The following is a 23,891-nucleotide window of genomic DNA, read 5'->3' as shown; positions in this document are numbered from 1 at the left end:
CCTCCCTCCAATCTTGTGCACCCTGGGTCGAACTCACACCCCTCACTTCTCCCCTGCCAACACCAGCCTAGCTGAGAAGAGGGGCTATACTAGAAGCTACTGTTCTCTAAAGGTGGCACAGTTGGATACTGACTTACCTCCATCTTCCTAGCCCAGTTTGGTTAGACCTTCAGTACCTGATACAGAGCTGGACCAACCTTCTGACCTTTACCACTGTTTGCTGCAATCATGGTAAAGGATGTAAGTAGTGATTCAACAATTTTGGTCTATGACCCACCCACATCCCACAATCTTTTACAGCCACAGAGCACTGGAATTATGTCCGAGGCTATAGGCAATTTGAATGACTGTGATTTTACACTAACACAAGCACAAATTACCTACCCAGCATTTTTCCTTTTTTGAAGTGGCCAACTGGTGCTTTGAGAACCCCACCCAGGACATCACCTAATTGGCATCAAATTCCTATTAGAGGGAACTCTTTCCTTTTTCCCTTACAAAGTATTCCTGCAGAGAGATTAGAATTCTCACAAGGGACTGTTCCTTGCTGTAAGTCTTTTCCATTTATGTGTGAAAGAGTAGCTAAGATAGTATACTTTTCCATTTGTTATGCTCTTGCATTCATTAAGATAAATGTTCCTTAATGAAACTAAAATAATGCAAGTGCTAGATGTAAGTTTGTTTATGCAGCGGTGGCAACATTATTTATGCAAGGTATCACTTTAGATACCTGTTCTCTCAATTCCTTCACCTCTGTGTTAACAGCACCTGCCTGCCACTCTCCTGCCATACTGCCAGCCTGCTGGTGGTGGTGAACCTTGTATTCCCCTCACACATGATGTAGGCCAGTGTCATTTTACCACAGCTGTCCCTCACCCCATATTACTCCTCCTTGGGGAATGCTGTACTATACTATCTAGGATAGTATACTACAGCAGTAGTATACTATCCTTAGAAATGAGTAATCAATTGATATAGTTTTTCTCCACTTCAGCAGTTTTCTAGAGTAGTAGGCAATCAGTTTTCTAAACATGTCCACCTGCTGGTACTACATTGTAATGCTAGAGGGGATTAAGAGGAAAAAGGCTTTGTGCTTGGCAGACAAGGAATTCCTCAGTTGTACTATATCAAAGAGCACCATGGGCCAGCTTCAGAGAAGGAAAAGTGATACCTTGCATAAATAATGTTGGCACCGCTGCATAAACAAACTTACATCTAGCACTTGCATTACCTTAGTTTCATTAAGGAACATTTATCTAAATGAATGCAAGAGCATCCAGATTTCGCTGCTAACACATTTACACAGTTTAAGATAAACAAGATATTTATTCCCAGTGCTTGAAACTAGGACTTTTTCTTCCAGCAGAGGAGATTGCTGCATCAAGTCAAATACCATTAAAATGGTTCTTTACAGGTTGGTTGTTTTTAAAATCAAATCACTTTTAGTCCATTTAGCCAAATCAGTAGAAGGCTCACAAGCACTGTAATGTGAAACAAAATAATGCAACTAGTTTACTAGAAATGCACCCATAGTTTGTAGTACTACATAAAATCGCTGATATCCAAATGCATTTTTGGACAAGTGCTTACATTTTAGTTTATTCTGTCTTGCCATGTTGTAGTTGCTAAGTGCAGTGTCTTAAAGCAAAACAGCAAAGAGAAGAAAGAAGGACTTCTGACCTTTTCTTCTGCTTCATTGGATAGAGGCAGCCTGCCCATCTTTTTCTGCTTGTCTTTCACCTTTGAAATTTATATCCTGTCTAGGAGGAAAGACTAATGGAATAACTAGTGTGAATGATAATACAAGGCATGAGTGAAAGTTCAGTTATTAAGAAGATTAGATATTTCTCAACACTGTTGAGAACTTGGTACCTATTTAACTTCAATAAAAGCCTCATTCGGCCATCCTTATACCTCAGTCATCCTCCACTCAAACTAGGGAAGGCCAGAAATTAACATTTCAGAAGCAGAATTAACATTTTACAGGAAGAGGGATGCACAGCATCCAACTAAAATGTTGTGTACTTGGCTGAAAAAAAGGCATCTGACCTACAGGCCCCAAATGATTTGTGAAGATACAGATACCTACACACTACAGTAGAACCTCAGAGATACAAACACCAGACTTACAAACTGACTGTCAACCACACCTCATCTGGAACCAGAAGTACACGATCAGGCGAAACAGAGTGGGGGAAGCAAATACAATACAGTACTGTTAAACTACTAAAAAATAAAGGAAAAGTAGCATATTTCTTCTGCATAGTAAAGTTTCAAAGTTGTATTAAGTCAATGTTCAGCTATAAACTTTTGAAAGAACCATAACATTTTGTTCAGAGTGATTAACATTTCAGAATTACGAACAACCTCCATTCCTGAGGTATTCATAACACTGAGGTTTTACTGTACATGATGTAGGCCAGTGGTAGTTTTGATGCCAGAGTTAAGGTAGCACATCACCAAATCCCATCTAAAGTATATTCATGTTTATTTTAGTTTTATTGTGCATTAAGTACAGTAGTGCATGTTAACTGGAATTCCTACTGGTTGTAGAGAACAAACCACTCAAGTGTAATTTGCTTGTTCATGCATGGATTCTTTTACATTGGCTGTTCTCGGGGTCTGGTTACATAATGCCACCACAGAGGTGGCAGATGCCCTTCTTTGCGAGCTGGTGGCAAGGCTTCATTCTCAGGACCACCAGGTGGAGTTTCTTCCTCTAGCTGCTTAACCTAAAACATACAAGAAAACAACTTCACCTAGTATACTTAAGTCTTGAATCTTGATTTGTTTCTTTTGGTATTTTGCTTTGGTCTCAAATATAGGCCCAGAACAGTTCCTTACGTCACAACTATAACCAAAAGAACTGACTTCATGAACAGGATAGAGCCAATACAAATAAAATTCCCTCATTTAGGTTGACTGCACCATCAAGTGCTCATTTCATTACAGATCTTCTGCCCTTACAATAGTTTGTTAAAACTTATTAATGACAAAGCAATATTTTAAACAGAAGCTTGTGATTATTCTATTATTTGTTACAGTTAATGAGTATCCTCCCTCTGCTTTGGAAGACTATCAGACACTCTATTAAATATTAGTGACCCAAGCCAGCACCACTGGAGTCAATAATTATCTTTTCATTGATTGTAATGGACTTCCTTTAATGCCCTTGCAGGATAAAACCTTTTTAAACAAGAAATAACCTTTATATGGAGCCAAGAGCCTCAGCTCCCATTTGCTGTTATTTTGAGTTGATCGTTTTTAAAGTTAAGAATGTGACAACTAGCTTCACCACCACTATGTAATTGCAGAGTCACAAATCCCCTCCATTTACCTAAACATTAACGTTTGGAAAAGTTCAAGATTTCAACTAATTAGCAACATTTTTTTCTGCTGAAGACTAAATGGAAAATGGCCCACGATTGTTCTGAATTCTTTAATGCATGTTAACAAAGTGAGCTTTTCAAAAGCACATATCTATTTCTTCAAAAGATGTTACCATAATAATAATAATAATAATAATAATAGTTACTGTCCTATTTGTCCTAGTAACACTTATAACTTTTAGTGTACCTGGTGCAATACTTAACCACAACAGGATGAGACAAGGATATAATTGCAGTTTTAACTCTGAAATGATCTTTTAGGGTATGTCCAAACTACCTACCAGATCGGTGGGTAGCGATCGATCTATCGGGGATCAATATATCGCATCTCATCTAGATGCGATAAACTGATCCCTGAACGCGCTCCCGCCGACTCCAGAACTCCACCAGCGCGAGTGGCGGTAGCGGAGTCGAAGAGACAGCCGTGGCTGTTGATCCTGCGCCGTGAGGACAGGAGGTAAGTCGAAATAAGATGTGTCAACTTCAGCTACGCTATTCCCGTATCTTATATCGACCCCCCACACCCTCAACCCCACCGTAGACCAAGCCATAGAGTCCTTATGAAGTTGTGTGTCATTAAGATATCTGCGTACAGAAAGCTGTCAGTATTACAGTGCTAACAACTTTACTGGAGTATTCTAATTAAAACTTCAGTAGGTAAATTTAAGTAACATGCCTAAATCAAGTAATCACTTTTAAAGTGTTTCTTGTCACCCAGTTGGAGTCTGAAATATGTTAAGTTTTCTTCTTTGAAAGCACAGAGTCATACACGAAAGCGTCACTCTGCATTGAAGTAGTACTGACCTCTTTTTCCCAACTTTCTAACTGCAGTCTCTTCCATTGCTCTCTTTTGGAGAAATAGTCAGGATACATTGCCTTCTCAGAAGGATGCCAGAAATCCAAGCACCACTCAGGAGCCTGTCAAAAATCCAGGCACTAGATATGAAAAACTACAGAATATACAGCAACACATCTTAGACAATCACATTAATACAACATAGGTAAGTGGCCCATAAAGCAAAGCATTACATAATACTACCTCTTTTATAGTACTTTTCAGTAGTAGATCTCAAAGTGTTTTACAAAGGACGTCAGTATTTTTAAACTCCATTTAACAGAACAGGAAATAGAGGCACAAGGTACTCTTAGGTGGCAGAAATGGAAACAGAACCTAGGCCTTCTGACTCCCAGTCCAGTGTTCTGTTCACTAGGCCAATTACTTTCATTTTTGCCCTTGAAAGAATGCCAATTGCTTATATTATGAGTTAAGTTACCAAAGAGGTGTAATTTAAAAACTCCTGTCCTCCTAATTTGGGGTTTAGTTGCCAGCATTTGTGGTGCAAACCAGATGAAGTCAAAATATAATTATAACAGCACAGTGGTCCAACTTTCACAGTTTACTTCTCCTCGTCTTCAAAGGTGTAGCTCAGCAATCACATCCAGAAGATTATGGTACAATCTGAATTCAAGTGATGTATAGTCGAGATAAGGTGGTACATCTGAATTAAAAGGTGGGTGCGTCTTCTGGGCTCCAAGTAGGATGCACAGAATCTCCCCAGCAGAGAAGGTACTACACCTGTCCAAGACCGCGTGAAAATTTTTATATGGAACAAGTTCCTGTTGTAAATATTTCCCTTCTCTGTTGTAGGGTGAAAGATGGGGAAAAGGGACTATACAGAGGAAACAATGAAACTGACTAGTGCTATCAAGTGCACAAAGTAAAAACAAAAAAGAGAAGAGAAACATTTCTCTAACCCCTTTTAGTTTGTTGTCTTAGGTGTTACTTCCCCAAATAAGCTCTCAGACACAAGTGTCACTTATAAATTGACGGTGTCCCCTTAAACAGCATTTTTGCTGCTATTTGTTTCAAATCAGTTACTATACAAAGTGCTTTAATCTCAACAATGGCAATTTAATCATATCCCAGGAAATAAACTTTAAGAAAATGGGATTTGAAACCAGACAGCTACATTTACACTGTTCAACCACGGAGTCATTAGTGAACTTATTCTAGACTCAATAGTTTTTTTGTACATGCAAGCAAAAAAGTATAATATAATAATTGGAGATATGCCTATCTCCTGGAACTGGAAGGGACCTTGAAAGGTCATCAAGTCCAGCCCCCTTGCCTTCACTAGCAGGACCAAGTACTGATTTTTGCCCTGGATCCTTAAGTGGCCCCCTCAAGGATTGAACTTACAACCCTGGGTTTAGCAGGCCAATGCTCAAACCACTGAGCTATCCCTCCCCCTTGAAGTGTTCAGCTTGAAACCTTGCATGCTTCATCTTAAATCAAATCAGAATTTTGGAAAAAGTAGATAAGCTATTTAAAGTTGTGGTTCTTACAACTGAGAACACCGGAAGTGCACATTTTTGTTTAAGTCTCTAGGCACAAATAATTCAGTCACTTTGTACACATTTATCCTTAGTTAAAACTAGAATATAGACCTAGCTTTACTTTGTTGGGGCCTTCAATTATTTATAAATTCTGAATGAACAGGCACCACACGTGAACATTATTAAAAAGTTCTCATGTTAATATTCCTACTCTGGGGCGTATCTTCCTTACAACACTGGTGCATAAACTTACATGGGATTTTCAGCTTTGCCAAATCCCTCAACCCACAATCTGGGGACAGATCCCTGTGGCAAAGTGATAGTACACCAAGGGAAGAACAATGAAAGAGATGACGTGAGCCTGTTACTGACAATTTAAAAAACAAAAAAACCTGCACTTAATCAGAGGGTTATAAACTCCACAGCAAACTCCCACTCCCACCCAGTTCTGGCATTTTTATGAGAGAAAAAAACCAGTCCCTTCCCAGCCCAGGAACCCCCTGTGGCATCAATACTGATCTAGTAAACTCACTGCAGCAGTGCTTCACCCTGGAAACTCTGCCATCTCTTGAAGATGACATAGGCATGTCTCTCCTTTCCTGGACTCTTAGGGCAACTACTTTTTGAAGCAGCTGTATCCTTTACGGACAGTCAGTGCTGTCCATCTAGTCTCATCCTCAGCATTTATGGTTCTACTTGGGATTTACCAAACAGGAAGAGGAAGGAGAAGAGATTTTTAAAAAACAATTATGTTGAGATGAATCTTGTCCATTTTTCTTTCACCATATACAATTCCCATTGATTTGAATCTATAACTGTTGACACCACTATCATCCTCCCTATCACTCAGACCCATGACCTGGGCATCATTGATTCCTTCTCCCTCATATCCAGGCCATGTACAAAACTTGTTGCTTCTCCCTCCATATCATTACCCAAACTGACTGTCTTCTGTGCATACTGTTAAGACTCCTTCATCCCTCACCTTGATTACTGTAATCTCCTCTCTAGCCTCCCACAACCCATGTCCCTCCCAAGTCTGTTCAAGCACAGCTAAGGTGATCTTCCTAGTCCTTTCCACTGATCACGTCAATCTAATCCTCTCTGAATCCTTCCATCACAGCAAATTCAAGCTTCTTCCTTGTTCTTGCTTTCAAGATCTTTCACAGCTCTCCCCTTTCTTACTATTTGCTTGTTTATCAGGTTGCCATTCAATTCCCACTGCTATCAGTCTCACTTTCCATTTGTTTCTTTCTTGCTACCCTTTATGCATGGAACATCCTGCTGGATTTATCTGGAAGGTCATTAACCTCTGTCAAATCCTATTTACGGATGTAGAAAAAGCTGGATCTAATTGTACCTAGGGTGACGAGACAGCAAGTGTGAAAAAAGGGGTGGGGGTTGGGAAGATATAATAGGCTTCTATATAAGGAAAAGCCTCAAATATAAAAATCGGGACATCTGGTCACCCTAGTTGTACCATACAGAACTATAGTCTTAGTGTAATGCATATAAGAAACAGGAAGAGATCAGACTTAGAGTTCACATAAGAACTTTAACTAGGAGTTTCTCTATTTTTAAATCTTTTTGTATTAACTTTACCATTCTAAGAACACTAAAGTAAGTCTCTTGGTTTTTCTTAGTGCCCATCATACTGTAGTATTCAAGTACCAAACATATAATTAAGATCCACAAAGCATCTTCTGAACATCTACAAGCCTAATTGGTAATATTAGTGGAGTAAGGCAATGGGGGACTGAAGTAGCAGAGGTCTTTCAATAGACCAAACTGAAACTAGAGTCCTGACAGACCAGCAAAAGATCAAAACACTATAAAAAGGTGCTTGAAATTCCCATCTTCCACTCCCAACAGAACGAGACAACTTAAGACAAGAGAGAACAACATAGGCCAAACATTCCACTGATACTACCTACCTTGTAACATTCATATCTCTCATAAGATGTGCCTCCAGGAGAATCAGGGAAGATGTAAGGTTGAGGATGCTGGTTTGCCCAAAGTTCCTCCTCAGCAGCTCTCAGCAGTTTTTTTGCTTTCACCATATCCTTCTCATTTTTGTGTTCTTCGAACCGTTCTCTCAGGACACAAGCAAAGAATCGATACTTGTCCCTATAGATACAAATAATGTGCAACTTTTCTAGTGGTAAAAATATCAGGGCTGTGTTCTAGTATGGGAATATTAGACATTTCCTCACCACAGACTAAAAGACTTGCCCTTGACCTTTTGAGAATTTACATCATTATCACCATTCTTCATGGAAATCAGGGATAGAAGAGCCTCTTTGGGTCATCTAGTCACTGGATGTCTACAGTAGGTTCTCCTTGTATATTGTCTAGTCTGAAATGAGTCAAACTCTTTCTCTAATTATAAACAAGTTAAGCCCTGCACTGGTTCCTTCTTCATTCTTGTATCAACAGTACTTCTTGACTTTATCTTTAAGGCCTTCGCAATTTGCCCTGTTCTAGCACTTGAGACACTGCCCACAGGTAAGCTTCTCCCTTAAATTTTCTGCACTCTCCCATCCTGCCCCTTATGTAAGTAACAAAACTGTGGACATTTCAGTTATTTTTAGGTTATATCCCCCTCCCAAATCCTTTGTTTGCTCCTGTATTTTTTAAGACTCATGCCTTCCTGGGCAGAGACTGCCCCTTTATCCATGTTTGTAATGCAGATGGCACAATTGGGCCAGGATTTTGATAGGAGCCTTTTGGCCTACAGGAATGCAAAAATGTGTTAGTAATAAGCAACCTACCAAAAAAAAGTAGTAAACCCTTTTGGGCAGAGAACATCTAAAGTATTTGTACATCAATCAGCACAGTAGGGTCGCGATGATCCTGACTGAGGCCACTGGACACTATTAGAATACAAATAGATTAAGGCCAGAAGGGACCATTATATTAATCTAATCTGATCTTCTACATAAACAGACCATAGAGAGCCGTGGTGGCCAGCATGTTCCTGCAGCCCGCACTGTTTCCCACAGCACCCATTGTCCGGGAACGGCAAACCGCGGCCCCGGGAGCTGCGGGCAGCCGTGCCTGTGGAAGGAGGTTAGCATAAACACAGTCTCGCAGCCCACCAGCAGATTGTCCACCAATGCCAGAGAGCCTCACCCAGTAATTGCTGCATCAAGCCTGTAACTTCTGCTTGAGCTACAGCGTATCTTTAAAAAGAATATTGGGTCCTGATTTGAAGTCCACAAGTGATGGCTATTCCATGATGTAGAGGACAGAGCACTGGAGTGGAATTCAGGAGGCCTAGTTCTATTCCTGGCTCTGTTGCTATTCTGTTGGGTGACCTGGGGTAAATCCTGTCAAGTCTCTGGGTCTCAGGCTTCCCCATCTGTTAAATGGAGATAATGATACTGATTGTCTTCACAAAGCTGTTTGAAGACTCTGGATGGAAAAGGCTAGTTTAGGGCTAGGTATTAATACAAACAGACTACTGTTTAACTGCAACAAAGAGTCCTGTGGCACCTTATAGACCAACAAATGTATCAGAGCATAAGCTTTCATGGGTGAATACCCCCTTCGCCAGACCCATCATGTGTCTGATGAAGTGGATATTCACCCATGAAAGCTTATGCTCCAATACATTTGTTGGTCTATAAGGTGCCTCAGGACTCTTTGTTGCTTTTTACAGATCCAGACTAACAGGGCTACCCCTCTGATACTGTGTAACTGAAAACTTTAAAGTCAAGGAAAAGTTCAAACGAGACTGAATAGAAGAGACTTTAGCACAGCACCAATGCCAGAGATCTTTCAGATAGTGGAGATAGGCTCAAGCCTAAACTGACCCGTCTCCTTTCAATGCCCTTTTCTTTCCCTTCAGGCCCCAGCGTGATCCCACCTCGCACCGACCCGCCTCCCGCTCGTTGATCACTGACCGTTACTGGCATCAGAAAAGCACCGCTGGGCGCAGACAGCGGCCTCCGCGCTCGGCAGCCCCGTCCCCCGAGCTCACCTCCTGCCAAGAGGCCTGCGCTGCCCGGAGCTCGCGCCGCGGAGGGATGAGAGCCCGGGGGGCGGGTGATGGGGCATGGGAAAGGCAGCAGCCTGAGGCGCCAGTTCAAGCCCAGCCCCCCATGGAGACGGCTGAGGGGGCGCCCCACCGAGGGGCTAGGGGAGCGGGGGTGGCTCGTAGGGGGACCGACCTCCCTCCGCGAGCCGCTCTCACCGGTGGATGCACCAGGACTCGAGTTGGCGCATCGCCCGCTTGTAGAGCCGCAGCACCTTCTGCTGGTGCGTCAGGTAGGCCGCCATCTCGGGCTGCGGCCCAGCGCTCACCTTCGCCGAGCGGGAGCGCGGGCCGACGGGAAGGGGGAGGAGCCCGCGACGCCCCGGCTGGACGTTTCCTTCCTTCCGCCGGCCCGGGACGAGGAGACGGCGGAGCTGCTGTAGCTATGAGCCGCTTTAAATTCATCGGTGAGGGGGCGGGCGCGGTGTCCCGGGGTCCGCACTCCCCACAGCCGGACCCCGGGCAGAGGGCTCCGGTGTGTGGGTCCTTCCCCTCTCCCCCGGGACTGGCCTTCGGTGTGAGCTCAGGAGCTGGTCCGCTGAAAGATGTTTCCTCCCCCGCCGTGTCTTTCTGCCGGTGGGTTGTCCCGGGGGCATGGCGGGAGGCCGGCCGGTTTGGACAAGCTGCCAGCCGCTGACCCAGCCGGTGCGGGAGATGCCGCATCTTTCCCTGCGTCGCGGCCCTGCCCGGGACTGGCACTAGGGAGCACTGCTGGAGATGTGCCAATACACACCGTTACCTATTACCGAGGCGTTTGCTTTACTGGAGGTGGAGTCGGGTTTTACACATTTTATAAGGTAGAACGAGTCTGATGCTTATTCCAGAACAGGCCAGAATTTGTCATTCTATCAAGGCTAAGAAGGATTAGTTAAACTTCAGGATTGCTGAAGAAAACACATACTGACGCTTTAAACTGTTCATCTATCTCTGCGGTAACTGGTGCCCCTCAGAACCATCATGTACACAAAGACGTATCTGTTTCTCCATGTCTTACGTTCAGCACCGACCCATTGATCTACATGTGAAAAAGAGAGACTATAACAGTTAATTCAGCCTGCATTGTTTTTCTCACTGCAGATATCGGTATTAACTTGACAGATCCTATGTTCAGAGGCATTTACAGAGGTACACGGAAACATCAAGGTAAATGTTTGTAACTTTTGACAGATTCAAGGAGTTTCTTTTATCATATTTCTTACCTGAACAGTAAATATGAAATATTCATCTTGTTTTCCTCAGCAGTTGCTTGTAGTATCTAAGCAACATTATCTATGTTATGAGATTCCAGGGTTGTCATTCTGAAGCTTACATTAAATCTCAGGAAAAACTTCCTAACTGTAAGAACAGTAAGACAATGGAACAGCTTGTCTCTGGAGGTTGTGGAAGCTCCTTCACTGGAGGTTTTCAAAAGGAGGCTGGATTGCCATCAGTCTTGGATGGCTTAGACACAATAAATCCTGCATCTTGGCATAAGAACAGCCTTACTGGATCAGACCAATGGTCCATCTTGCCCAGTATTGTGTATTCCGACAGTGGCCAATGCCAGGTGCTTCAGAGGGAAGCAACAGGGTTATTGGCATGGGATTAGACTACTAGACCCTTGCAGTCTCTTCTAACCCTATGATTCTAAGCTTAGAATCTCTGTTTTAAGGTAGTGTGAAATGATGGGAACAACTATAAGCATGGTTGAGAGCTCTTTTTGTTTAGTATATCACCAGGTTCAATTATCACTGGAATTTGTGGTCTGTTAATGTCCAGTTTTAGAATTCTCAGACATTTTCCACTTTTTTACACTTACTAACTTACACCAGCAATAGGCTTTCATCTAGTTGTTTATTTCTATAGTGCCTAAGGTGACAGTGCTTTAAAATAAATGTTTATACCTTCTAAGTAGTGTGTGTGTGTGTGTCTGTGTGTGTGTATATATATATACAAAATTATATATAATTTTGCAATGTAACTTCCATACAGATACTAATCTAAGTAGCTGAACATTTTGGTAAAGTCTTTCCGCAGAGGTTTTAAAAGGTTATGCAGACAGATCTGAATTTAGACCTCCAGCCTTTGTATTTTGTGGGCCAGATCATCAGCTGGTATACTTTGGTGTAACTCCATTGTAATCAGTGGAGCTACTCTGATTTGCACCAGCTGAGTCTCCTGTCCTATATGTTTAGACTGTAGTGTGTGTCTGGTTTAGATTGTAAGTTTTATGTGACAAGGTCCATGACTTCTGGTGTGTATGTACAGAGCTGTACCCACTGTCTCTCAGTAAATATTTATTAGTAATGACAGTCAAGATTTCTTTCTGTAAATCTTCAAGCTTCTTTTTCTCTTTATTTTCCATGTGACTTATTTTGTGATACACTGAATTACAGGACATTAATTTCATATTTGTCAGAGAATTCTCTCCTACACGTTCTTTTCTTTTCCACTCTCTTCTTAGGTGTGAGGTTTTATACAATGTACTGACACAAATTCCAGATTATTATTATTATTATTTCAGTGCTAACACTGAGCAAATTTTCTTCTATTTTTCTTTCCTCTGGGGTTTTCTTCCTATACATTTTTGTTCACCTTTTTATTGGTCCATCTTGCAGGGGAAGAGGAAGCCCCATTCTCTCCTGCCTCCAGCCCAGCTGGGACTAGCAGTTGATCCCAGATTAGGGTAGGAGCCACTGGCTGGAGTGTCCCCAGCCCTGCAGTGATTTACCTCTCCACCATCTACTCCAGGTGCCTTAAACAATGTACCTGCACAGCGAGGGAACAGTGTGTGACTGCTTTTGCAGCTTCCCTTTGTTTCCCTGTCAGAAGGTCATTTTTCTGCGGGGAATCAAAGAAATCTGTGGGGGACATAAATTCTGCACACACACAATGGTGCAGATTTTCCCCAGGCATAATTAAAGAAACTAGATAAAGTAAATTGTATTGTATGGTATAATTTTGATGGTTTTTCTTATATTCACACAAAATAAATCTTTCAGATGTCACTTCTTCTAAAAAGAAGATGCTTGCAGCGTAGCATATTATTATCCTGCATATTTTAACTCCAATGCTTTCCTACTATCTACTTTTTTTTTTTTTTTTTTTTTAGTTTGTGAGAACTTCAACCCTAATCCAGTCCATCTCTTCTGCTGAAGACAAGATAGCTGGCTTCACTTTGTTCTAGCTATCCAATTATTTATGTCCAAAGACTATTCATACCATATTAAGCATAATACATCAAAGTTAAACAGCAATGCATATGAAATACACACGGGTTTTTAGCGTGCATTTCTTTATGCTACAGAGTCACTGGAATCAACTTTGTCATATCAGCAGGAGTTGCATTTATGGCAGTATTTTAAATCTTTCATTGGTCTTTTTTGTAAACCTGATAATTGTTCTTATAGTACATGGGCAAATGATAGGAGCATATTCAAAATACAAATAAGTATTGGTTTGTTTAGATTCCTGAAGATACTTTCCCTCAGTCTGTTGCTGTTTTATGAGGTGGAAGGATAAAGTAGCTAAGAAATATGGCTGTAAGAAATATACAAAGTTATAAAATAACATTGTAGTAAAAGATACAGAGTAGAGCCAGATAATTATTTTTTTATAAATGGCTTTTTGACTAAATGGAAATGTTTTTGAGAACATTTCCATTTTTCATTAAAAAATTGTAAATGAAAAAAAATCTCTATTTTTTCAGTTTTGTTAGGTGGCGAAAAGTCTACTTTCTTTCACTTTTTTTATTCTCTCCTCTCCATTTTCTAGTGGAAAACAGTGGGAGAAAGTTTAAAGAAAAAGTGAATGGGTTTTTTCCCCCCACTGAAACAAAACTATTTTTTTAATTGAAAAATAACATTTAGTTTCTTTTGAAAATGTTCATGAAAGATGCTGACCCTTTTTCCAACCAACTCGAAAGCAGAGTTATTTAGAGAAGCTAAAGGGAAATTAGACAATTTCTCCACTTACCAAAGAACTTGTAATTCATTTTCATTCTTCTCAATTCCTTAAATAAACAGCATTTGGTTTAACTGCAGCCTTTCATTTGGATTTGATTTCAATGTTGGAGAACAAGTATTGAGTGACCATGCAGGCAGCTCAGTTCTTGAGGGAGGAACAGAAAATCATTGTAGGTCACAGTCACACCTACACGTTAAGCAACACATTCTCTACCCATAGAGACAGCTCAGCAGATGGGGGTCCATTTGGGCAGAGTGAGCTGTCAGACTGTTGGTGTGCTGGGACACGGTGACCCACTATTAACTACTACTTTCAGCAAACACATTTTTCAGACATAGAGCTCAAGACAGCGTTTACGTAACTAGGTCCTGATCCAAAGCCCATTGAAGTGTATGGAAAACATCCTGTTAACTTAAATAGGTTTTAGATCAGGTTCTTAGTCATTTGCATCCTCCTCCTATTTGCCTTCCTAAAGATTGACTAATTGTTTGTGTCCAAAGATTATTCATACCATGTTAAGCATAATATTAACTATACATAAATGGCTTTATTGCAAAGGAATGTGCAAGTTAAATTATGTTTTAAGAACTGGACTTTAATTTACCAGATTTTTACTTTTGCAGATGACTTTTTGGATGTAATAGAGAGAGCAGTCAAAACTGGTGTTAAAAAGGTAACTTCTCTTGTAGATCATGTATATCTGGTTTTGTTATGATTATGTTAATTTTTAAAAATGGATTTTAACAGCCAGGGTTTTTAGGAATACTTAAGCTGTAACAAAAATAATTTTTTACTGAAATTAGCAACAATAAAAATGCCAGAAAGTTTCTTTAGCATTGCAGAAGATCAAAATTCTTTGTACCTGGTATTACGTCTTCCTGTGCACAATGATTAGCTGGTCACAAAAATACGTGTAAGGGCATCCTTTTTTCAAAAATCTTGTGTATAGGACTCGTCATGGCTTGTTTCACAATGTCAGGCTATGCAAGCAGGGAGGGAGGGGGAAGTTTTCTGGGTGTGTTGTATTGCAGGAGGCTAGTATTGACTTCTGTTGTCTATGTAACTCTCTCACTTTGTGATTACCTCTATCAACCAACACCAAATATTCATATGACCTTGATTCTCTAAACACTTTAGTTCAGGGGTCGGAAACCTTTCAGCAGCGGTGTGCCGAGTCTTCATGTATACACTCTAATTTAAGGCTTCGAGTGCCGGTAATACATTTGAACGTTTTTTAGAAGGTCTCTCTATAAGTCTGTAACCAAACTACTGTTATATGTAAAGTAAACAAGGTTTTCAAAATGTTTCAGAAGCTTTATTTAAAATTAAATTAAAATTCAGATCTTATTAGTTTAGTGTGATCCTTGCCCTTGCTTTTCCTTGCTGAGTTTTCCAATGTCTGGTGGCATCTATTTAAATACTTTTAGCTGCACACAGGCTTCTGAGTTATAAGTTGATAACCAGCTGGCAGAAGGTCAGTGGCTGGAACCCCTGATCCGCAGCTGAGGTGAGTGGAGCTGGTGGCTGGTAGAGCTGAGCAGGGCCGGAAGCCTGGACCCTGTCTGGCAGGGGGCCTGCACTGGAACTCCAACTGGAAGCAAGGTGAATGGGGCTCAGCGGACCCTGGCTGGCAAAGGGCCAGCAGCCAGAACCCCAGAGCAGCGGGGGGCTGACCCGGAGCTCTGGGGTTTCCACCACCAACTCCTTACCAGCTAGGGTCTCAGCCTGCTGCCAGCCTGAGGTTCCACCTCCCAGGCCAGCAGCTGGGCTGAGTGGGACCGGCGGCAGGACCCCGGCTGGCAGAAGCCAGCAGTGGAAACCCCAGAGCAGGGGCAGGCTGAGCAGCTCAGCCCACCGCCACTCTGGGATTTCGACTGCTGGCTCCTTGCCATCTGCGGTCTCAGACCGCCGCCAGCCTATGGTTCCTTCCCCTAGGCCAACAGTGGGTGCTGAGTGGGACCCCGACTGGCAAGGGGCCAGCAGCGGGAACCCCAGAGCGGCGGCGGGCTGAGCAGCTCAGCCTGCCCCGCATGCCATGAAAAATCAGCTCACGTGCCACCTTTGGCACGCGTGCCACCGGTTGCCAACCCCTGCTTTCAACGGTTCTCAAACTGGGGTCTGCGAGTCATGTCTGGGGCCACAGGCCCCACTGATCAACTCCTCCCCCTCTCAGTGCCTCCTGCATGCCTCAGAATAACTGTTCAGCAGCATGCAGGGGGTGCTGGGCAGGCGAGGGGGAGGAGCAGGGACAGAACGTTCATGGTAGGGGTCAGAAAGAGGCAGAAAAGAGGAGGGGAAGTGATGGGGCCTTGAGGATGGGGAGGAGTGGGGACAGGGTCGGGGTTGAGTGCCCCCAAGGAAAATTAGAAGCCAGCTTTAGTTCAATCATCTTTATGCTTTTCACCTGTGTAAAGTTAAGGATGTCCATAGATGTTTGCAGTTCAGGCCATTAGCTGACTCTCTGTTAGTAGATGTATTAATAGTAGATGTACTGTTAGTACTTATATGTATTTAAATTTACATCATTATGTGCAAACTTGGAACTCTTTGACTAAAATCATTGTTTTCATAAATTGTCCAAAGGCTCCTTCCCAACTCCAGTGACCAGTGAATATTCAAGAAACAAATCTCTAGTCCCACTCCTTTTTACTGGACCTCTGTAAAATTAAAGAAATTGCTATTACAAACAAAAATATGAATCAGCAGTTTCATGATATTATAAAGGTATTTTACTCTGTTAATAAAGCATACATCTTCGTTTGTTTTAAAAAGAAAACCCCCTATCTCTTTCACAGGAACAAGTATTTTAATTTGAAAGGAGTTAAAATTTGGAGAGCAAGGGAAAAGTTCTCAAAGTAACTAATGTAGAATCAGTAATACTTAGCAGTTATGTAAGTGCTGTACAAACATTATTCAAGCCTCACAACATTCCTGTGATGTAAACAATTAGTAATATTCCTATTTTGCACATAGAGAAACTGATAAGTGTAGATCAAGTAATTTGCCCAAGAGCACATAGCAGAGCCCAGATTAGAATTCAGGAATTTCTTACTCTCAGCCATGTGCTCAGTTGTTTCCAGCTTGCATAGATGCAGAGGTCTCGTCTGTCTCTGTTTCCAGTTGCCTCAGAGTCCAAGGCTTAGACACTTAAATTGTTCTTTTGAAAATATTTCTATTTGTGTGAGTAGTTGTGCCTTATTGCGTGCTTAAGATATATGCTGTGAACATTTATCCCTGCATGGCTGCAATGAACTGGTTTCGGTTTAATTCACTCCTCTGATACCCATTTAAGACTGATTATTGATTCGTTTTTTAAACTATGATAGTAATGACCCCACATAAACTCCCAAAGGACAGATAAGTATGTTACTTCTAGATATTTCCCCAAAACTGTTTCCTCATTTATAGGACTAAGATCTGTAGGTACATCTTAAATTGACATGCAGTGTCACAATCATTATGTTGCTGTTTTGTTGCTCTCCTGATTAGTCCTAGAGAAGCTTACATCTTTCACAGTAAGGGACTATTTCTCCTCAACAGAGCACAGTGACCAGTAACATTCATGGGAATTATGGTCATATATCAAGTAGACAATAAACCCCAGTTATGTCCAGAATATGTGAGAATTTGTTTAATTGTTTAGCTATCATGAGCATTGTTGGCCCTGATTCTGAAAAAAGTTAGGCACATACAATACATGTGTTGTTATATACTCCTGGGGGAATTCTGTGCAAGTGCACAATTAATGTCCCCCACTGATTTTATCCCCCCCCCCCCCGAAAAACTGATTCACACGTCCCTCCTGGGCAGCAATCAGGGTTGGAGAGGCACATCTGGTTTAGGTGTCAGGAGAAGATGAGGAAGACATAAATCACCTTAGGGGGCAGGGCTGGGCGCTCTCTGTGCCTCTCGCTCCCTATTGTGGTGCACTAGTAGCTGGGGAGGGACAGGGCAGGGGATGCCCCAGCCGGTGGATCCTACCATGCACCATACTCCAGCTGCCAGTCTCGCCAGAGCTGGGGGGTGGGACTTCTTCCCCTCCAGTGGCCTCTCCTGAGGCCAGTGTTGGGTCAGACCCACCCCTAGGAGCCTACCCTGGCTGCAGGAAGCTCCACCTTCCCCCCCACCTCCCCACTTCCTGCCCTCATTGTTCCCTGGCTACAGGGGAAGTGGTCACTGTATGAGGCACTACCCCTGAGTCTGATCAACCCCCACCCAGCCCAACCCCTCTGTATCTGGACCTCCATCCCTGCACCCAGAATCCCCCAACAAGCCCTTCTGCATCCAGATCCCCCCTGCACCTGCCACCAAGCCACCTGCACCCAGATTTCCCCATGCAGAACACTGACCTGGATCCCCCCACACTAAGCCCTTCCATACTTGGATTCTGAGCCTGCTTGCCCCACACTTGGGTCAGGGGGACAGGGCTGGGAGTGCAGGAGTGTGAGACTCTGTCTTCCGTGCTCACTGTGGAGCCATATAGATGTACTAATATGCCTAGTATATAATCTATTTGTCAAAAAACATTTCCTGAATCTTTTTTGTAGTCTATATTGTTACAGACATACTTGCTGACCGGTATTTTGAAGTAAAATACCAAAATAATTGAAAATTGTGTGATTATGTTGTGTTATTTTGACAAATAAAATTTGCAGAATTTTAAAATATTGTGTGCAGATTTTTTAAATTTTTTGGTGCACAATTCCCTCAGGACTAATAATTGCACACCTTAACTTGTATGTGCAATTGATGTGATTGCATATCCCGATGAAGTAATTATGCAGTCAAATGGCCAAATCTTGGCATTTGCACATATATTAACCTATTTGCACATGCTGTCACAGCTATCAACTGTTCATTTTGCAAAGTAATTTAAAATCCAGTCCTGTGTTTCCAAAAACATACAATAGAAAATGTTCTATAGCAAAAGCATTACCTGATTTGAAGAAAAACTAATAGAGCGGAACAATCTTACATTTAAATTCCTTGGGAGAATGAGACGTGGCTTTATTGCAGAGACAATAAAACACTGGATGTACATCCAACATATGAAAGGTTAAGAAGACACTTAAAACTACAGTGTTAATGTAACAAGCTCTGATGCTATGGTTAGAGCATGACACTGAGGGACAGAAACTCCTGAATTTATAATCCTGGAGCTCTAATGCCGATTCCCTGGATGGCTTTTTAAAAATCACATAATACTTCTACTTTGATTTCCCCAACCGTAAAATAGGGATTATACTTTACTTAGTACTGCGAGGATTAATTCATTTGTAAAGTGCCTTGAAGATAAAAATCAAAAAGGTCAATATTGTTATTAATAGTGGTACTGCAGTAATTGAATAGACTATGACCGGCATTAAGGTTGGAGACTAATTTATGTACTACTGAACAAAAGCCACGATTTGGCCTATAGTACATTCACTAATATGTCTCCTGAGAGACTTAATGAATGCGTGGATTATCAGAATACTAATATATTCATAATACAAATAGCTGCTTGGCTTTTCTCTGTCTAGGTTCTTCTATGATTTCTGTCACTGGTATCTCAGTGCCTTTTGAAGCATTTCCTGGTTGGTTGCTGTTAATTCAGAGTTGAACACACGTTTACTAACAATATTTTTCTTTGTTTTAGTTTATGATTACAAGTGGAAATCTACAGGACAGTAAAGATGCATTGCAGCTGGCACAGACAAACGGTATCCTTACTTTAAATATATATCATGTATTTTAATCTTTGGAGCTGTAGATTTCCCTCTTCCCCATGGTAATTAACATTTAAAATTACTTATTCCTGGAACTATTGGCAGACTCCACATGATTCAGAATAAAGAAAAGGAAAAAATATATCCAGGTCAGATGGATATATTCTACATGATTTATTTCTTATTATTACAGAGGGCTTGAGGTACTGGTGGATATCAGTCCTTCCTATCTTCTGTTTCTATATTTCTAGATAAAACAAATGAAGAGTGTTTTTCGGAGGAGGAGTACTTCTCTATCATAGAAGAATGTACAGAATAGCCAGCTCCCCTTATTATCTATTTCAGGGATTTTCAAAAGGCATTTGACAGTCTGCAGAGGCATACATTGTAGAGTATTCTTCAGTCTTATGGAATTCCAGCTAAAGTTATCATCCTCATCAATGCTGTATACAGCAATGCAAAGTGTACTGTAGGAGCGAACTACCAGACAACAGCATGGTTCAGCATGGACAGTGGTGTGAAACAGGGCTGCACTGTGTATCTGATAATGAAGCAGCATATTACCAACATAAACACTGGCATAGCATGGGTAGTTGCAAAATGCCTAGAAGACCTAGACTTCTGGTGATATCGTGCTATTGAACAACACCCCCAAAAGCTACAAACGAAGACAGACACCTTGGCAAAAACAGGAAGCCAAGCAGGGCTCGAAATCAGTTATGCTAACACAAACATCCTTGAAACCCGAATGTTGAGCTGTGGTGTCCTACTGGAAGGTAAAACCATCAAGAAAGTAGAATAGAAGTTCATTTACCTGGGTAGCACCAGACTAGCCAATGGAGACCTCAGGAAAGAAATGACAACAGGGATAGGAAAAGCATCCACAGCGTTCACTAAACTCAACAACGTATGGAAATCAAAGATATAGAGTGCCCAAACAAAACTGAAAATTGTCAACTCAAATGTAATCTCAGTGCTAATAGAGCTGGAGATCTACCAGACAATTAAGCAGAAAACCAGGTGCCCTTGAAAGATCCTGGGCCTTGGATGGAAAGATTTCATCACCAGTGAAGAGAGCCAAGAAATTACAAATAAAGAACTTGTCTCTACCAGAATCAGAAGGAAGTGCTTGATGTATTTGGGGCATATACTCTGGATGCCAACCCCCAGACTTTTACATGAACCTGTCAAGTGGAAACCAGCTGGTGTGAGGAAACAAGGGTGCGCAAGAAAAATCTTAAGAAGCCTTCGTACGGAGGGCAGAACAGTTGGTCTGAACACATAGAGCAGATGGAAGCAGCAGCTAATGACAGAAGGGGATGGAAGAGACTCACAACTCTCGTGCGAGAAGGATGTAATAATAATACTTCTCTGGCCCCTGCCCTTCTGGAGCCAGCTGAAATGCTAGTATAGTATTGTATTTACTGCTTAGGCTTGCAGTGCCACACAGTGTGGAGTTTGTGCTGTTTTGTGCTGATTGTAATAATATGACTACCATGTGGAATGGGGATATCTTTCTCTTTATTGCAGTGTTTGCAGGTTCCCCTTTCTCTTTCTGTCTGAAAGCAACCTCCATCCACTGTTCACCTAGATCCGTATTTAGCAGATCATTTAAGCATGTGAAGGATCCCATCCCCGTTCAGCAAAGCAGTTAAGCCTGTGCTTAAAATTCAGTATATGCTTAAATGCTCTGTTGAATAAGCCTTGGATTATTCATGTGCTTAAGTGTTTTGTTGGGTTGTGGCATTAACTTCCTTCACAAACATACTCACAGATTCTGTTAATGTAACTGTGGTATCATAGTATCAAAACTTCTCGACAAGTTACCCCCTTACCTAGCTGGACTGAATCTCTCTCACCCCAACAAGGATTGCATAGGAGATTGGAGCCGGTGGGAGTAAGAAAGTCACATGGTAAATCATGAGCCTCAGAGCTGAAGGTCACCTGCTTTGCTTGAACCAGCCTAGTTTCTGCCCAGGGTTTGCCCCAACAAAAAAAAAAAAATTCAGTATGAGTTGCTGTGAATTTGATATAAACTTACTGTATTCCTGGAAATATAATTCTAATACTGTTATGCACTAGACATGTTTTACAGTACGGTTGGCTGTCATCCCACCCGCTGTGGAGAATTTGAGCAGAGTGACCCTGACCAATATTTAGCTGAATTGCAAAATCTAGCTGAAAAAAATAAGGGGAAGATCAGAGCAATTGGGGAATGTGGCCTGGGTAAGTATTGTAGGATAGCTCAAGATTATTCTCTTTTGTTGTATTCTTTAAAAAAACAAGGAATTGATTGTTCCTTTTTTTTCTTTTGTAGATTTTGATAGATTAGAATTTTGCCCTAAAGACACCCAACTCAAGTAAGAAAGATTTGATAACTATAGAAATTGATGTATCTGTAAAATACACTTATTCTAACTTGAAGTCTGATAAGCTATTATTTTTTGGCCAGCAATAATGATTTTATAGGAAAGAGACCTACATTCAAGAAAAATCAGGTACTTATGGTGCAATTCATAAAGCAATTTAAGTGGTTAAATTCCAGAGTTAGACACCTAAATCCCAGTGTACAACCTCACTGCAATCCATGAAACTCCTTGGCTGCCGCCTAACCCTCTAGATGCCTAAACTCACTTAGCACCTAACTTTTTGCTGTAAAAGTTCCATAGTTGCTTAAATTGTAGACCCTGGGACGTGTGCACTGATGCCGCCCTCTAGGCTTCCAGACACCTGTCTCTCACCAAAGCCCCAGAGCAATCTGAACTGGGGGACAATAGGCATTTGGCCGCCTAAGTTGCATGCAGGGCCTAATGTGGTAAGCAACCTCTGAGCACACCAAACAGATTGGGTTTAATTCAGAATCTGGCTGGAGGAGGTTGTGGTGCCCACCTTACGACTTTTATCCCTATGTTTAGAGCACTCACCTGAGATGTGGGAGACCCAGATTCAATTTCTCCCTCTCTGCCAGAGTTGAAGAAAGGATTTGAACAGGGGTCTCTCCCACCTCTCAGGAGGGTGGTCTAACCATGGGATATTCTGGTGCTCTAATCCATAGGATATTCTGATGTGGAGCTCCCTCAGTCTCTTGAAACTGTTCCACTGTGGATAAATAATGAAAGAGTGATTGGAGCAAGGGGATTGGCTCCCACCTAATGTGCTGCCTTTTGCGGATTGCAGTGTTGTTCCTGTGATTTTTCTAGGCACCTAAAAGGCACTGTAATGCTCAGCGTTGCAATGCTAAGTTCCTTTATGGAGTGTTGTGTCCAGTTCAGGGTGCCACATTTCAGGAAAGAAGTGGAAGAGTTGGAGAAAGTCCAGAGAAGAGCAACAGAAATTATGAAAAGTCTAGAAATCACGACCTATGAGGGAAGATTGAAAAAATTGGTTTTGTTTAGTCTGGAGAAGAGAAGACATAAGTTTTCAAATACATAAAAGGTTGTTACAAGGAGAAGGGAGGTAAATTGTTCTCTTTTAACCTCTGAGGATAGGACAAGAAGCAATGGGCTTAAGTTGCAGCAAGGGTGGGTTAGGTTGGACATTAGGAAAAACTTCCTGTCAGGATAGTTAAGCACTGGAGAAAATTGCCTAGAGAGTTTGTGGGACTCTGTCATTGGAGATTTTTAAGGGCAGGTTAGACAAATATCTGTCAGGGATGGTCTAGATCAGAGGTGGGCAAACTATGGCCCGCGGGCCAGCCACATACTACCCGTGGGACCCTCCTGCCCAGCCCCTGAGCTTCTGTTCTGGGAGGCTAGCCCCCAGCCCCTTCCCCGCCGTTCCCCCTCCCTCACGGCCTCAGCTCACTGCGCCACCGGCACAATGCTCTGGGCGGCGGGGTGCCAGACATTTGCCGGGCAGCGCAGCTGCAGAGCCACGGCCTGACCCAATACTCTGTAATGCTCAATGACGTGGCTGATTCCAGCTGGGCAGCGCAGCTGTAGCACTGCCAGCCACTGGCAGTGCGGTAAGGGGACAGAGAGCAGGTGGTGGGGTGGATAGAGGGCAGAGGAGTTCGGGTGTGGTGGTCGGGGGTGTGGATAGGGGTTGGGGTGGTCAGGGGGTAGGGAGCAGGGGGTTTGAATGGGGGTAGGGGTCTCAGGGGGGACAGTCAGGAAGAGGGGATGGGTTGGATGAGGCAGTCAGGGAACAGGGAGAAGGGGTGGTTGGATGGGGCAGGGGTCCCAGGATGGCAGTCAAGAATGAGAGGAGGGGTTGGATAGGGTGGTGGGGGGAAGTCGGGGGCAGGGGTTCCAGGAGCAGTCAGGGGACGGAACGAGGGGGGGGCATGGATGGGGCAGGGGTTCTGGGGGGGCATCAGGGGGTGAGAAGCAGGAGGGTTGAGAGGGGGTGGGGGACGGGCCACTCCTGGCTGTTTGGGGAGGCACAGTCTCCCCTAACCGGCCATCCATACAATTTTGGAAACCTGACGCCGCCCTCAGGCCAAAAAGTTTGCCTACCCCTGGTCTAGATAATACT

At 42.5% G+C, this 23,891-nt stretch overlaps 2 protein-coding genes across 9 annotated transcripts in view; one reads left to right on the top strand and one right to left on the bottom strand.

Annotated features, from left to right (window-relative positions):
* TATDN1 (TatD DNase domain containing 1) overlaps positions 1-23,891 on the top strand; it is a 57,990-nt gene that overhangs the window by 18,770 nt on the left and 15,329 nt on the right. The window contains exons 1-7 of one of the 8 annotated variants that reach the window (XM_050941227.1): positions 10,840-10,905; positions 12,360-12,492; positions 14,331-14,380; positions 19,346-19,409; positions 19,667-20,756; positions 21,498-21,641; positions 21,733-21,775. The exons of 1 other annotated variant lie outside the window; for it this stretch is intronic. In XM_050941227.1, the coding sequence (XP_050797184.1) occupies positions 20,735-20,756; positions 21,498-21,641; positions 21,733-21,775 (209 nt within the window). In that variant the 5' untranslated portion in view covers positions 10,840-10,905; positions 12,360-12,492; positions 14,331-14,380; positions 19,346-19,409; positions 19,667-20,734. Of the gene's footprint in view, positions 1-10,073; positions 10,170-10,192; positions 10,339-10,839; positions 10,906-12,359; positions 12,493-12,853; positions 14,381-15,134; positions 15,215-19,345; positions 19,410-19,666; positions 20,757-21,189; positions 21,642-21,732; positions 21,776-23,891 lie in introns of those variants that run through there. 6 more of the 8 variants (XM_050941226.1, XM_050941230.1, XM_050941224.1 and 3 more) reach the window with 6 other exon arrangements.
* Positions 2,472-10,012, bottom strand: NDUFB9 (NADH:ubiquinone oxidoreductase subunit B9). The gene is made up of 4 exons (XM_050941416.1): positions 9,922-10,012; positions 7,661-7,853; positions 4,194-4,307; positions 2,472-2,732 (listed from the first exon to the last, which is right to left on the bottom strand). Exons 1-4 carry the CDS (start codon positions 10,005-10,007, stop codon positions 2,601-2,603), a joined length of 525 nt encoding a protein of 174 aa, XP_050797373.1. The 5' UTR covers positions 10,008-10,012; the 3' UTR covers positions 2,472-2,600.

The sequence above is a fragment of the Gopherus flavomarginatus genome, chromosome 2 (assembly GCF_025201925.1).
Source record: "Gopherus flavomarginatus isolate rGopFla2 chromosome 2, rGopFla2.mat.asm, whole genome shotgun sequence".
In the NCBI taxonomy this organism is placed as follows: Eukaryota; Metazoa; Chordata; order Testudines; family Testudinidae; genus Gopherus; species Gopherus flavomarginatus.
Note: the sequence above shows the minus strand (reverse complement) of the source record. Positions and strands in the feature narration are given on the sequence as shown.

Bases quoted from the DNA above. Each gene is read 5' to 3' on its own strand.
- NDUFB9 (XM_050941416.1), bottom strand. From the start codon at position 10,007: ATGGCGGCCTACCTGACGCACCAGCAGAAGGTGCTGCGGCTCTACAAG. The intron at 7,854-9,921 runs GTGAGAGCGGCT...TTGTATCTATAG, and splicing joins GAGTCCTGGTGCATCCACCG to GGACAAGTATCGATTCTTTG. The intron at 4,308-7,660 runs GTAGGTAGTATC...GATTTTTGACAG, and splicing joins AGAGATATGAATGTTACAAG to GCTCCTGAGTGGTGCTTGGA.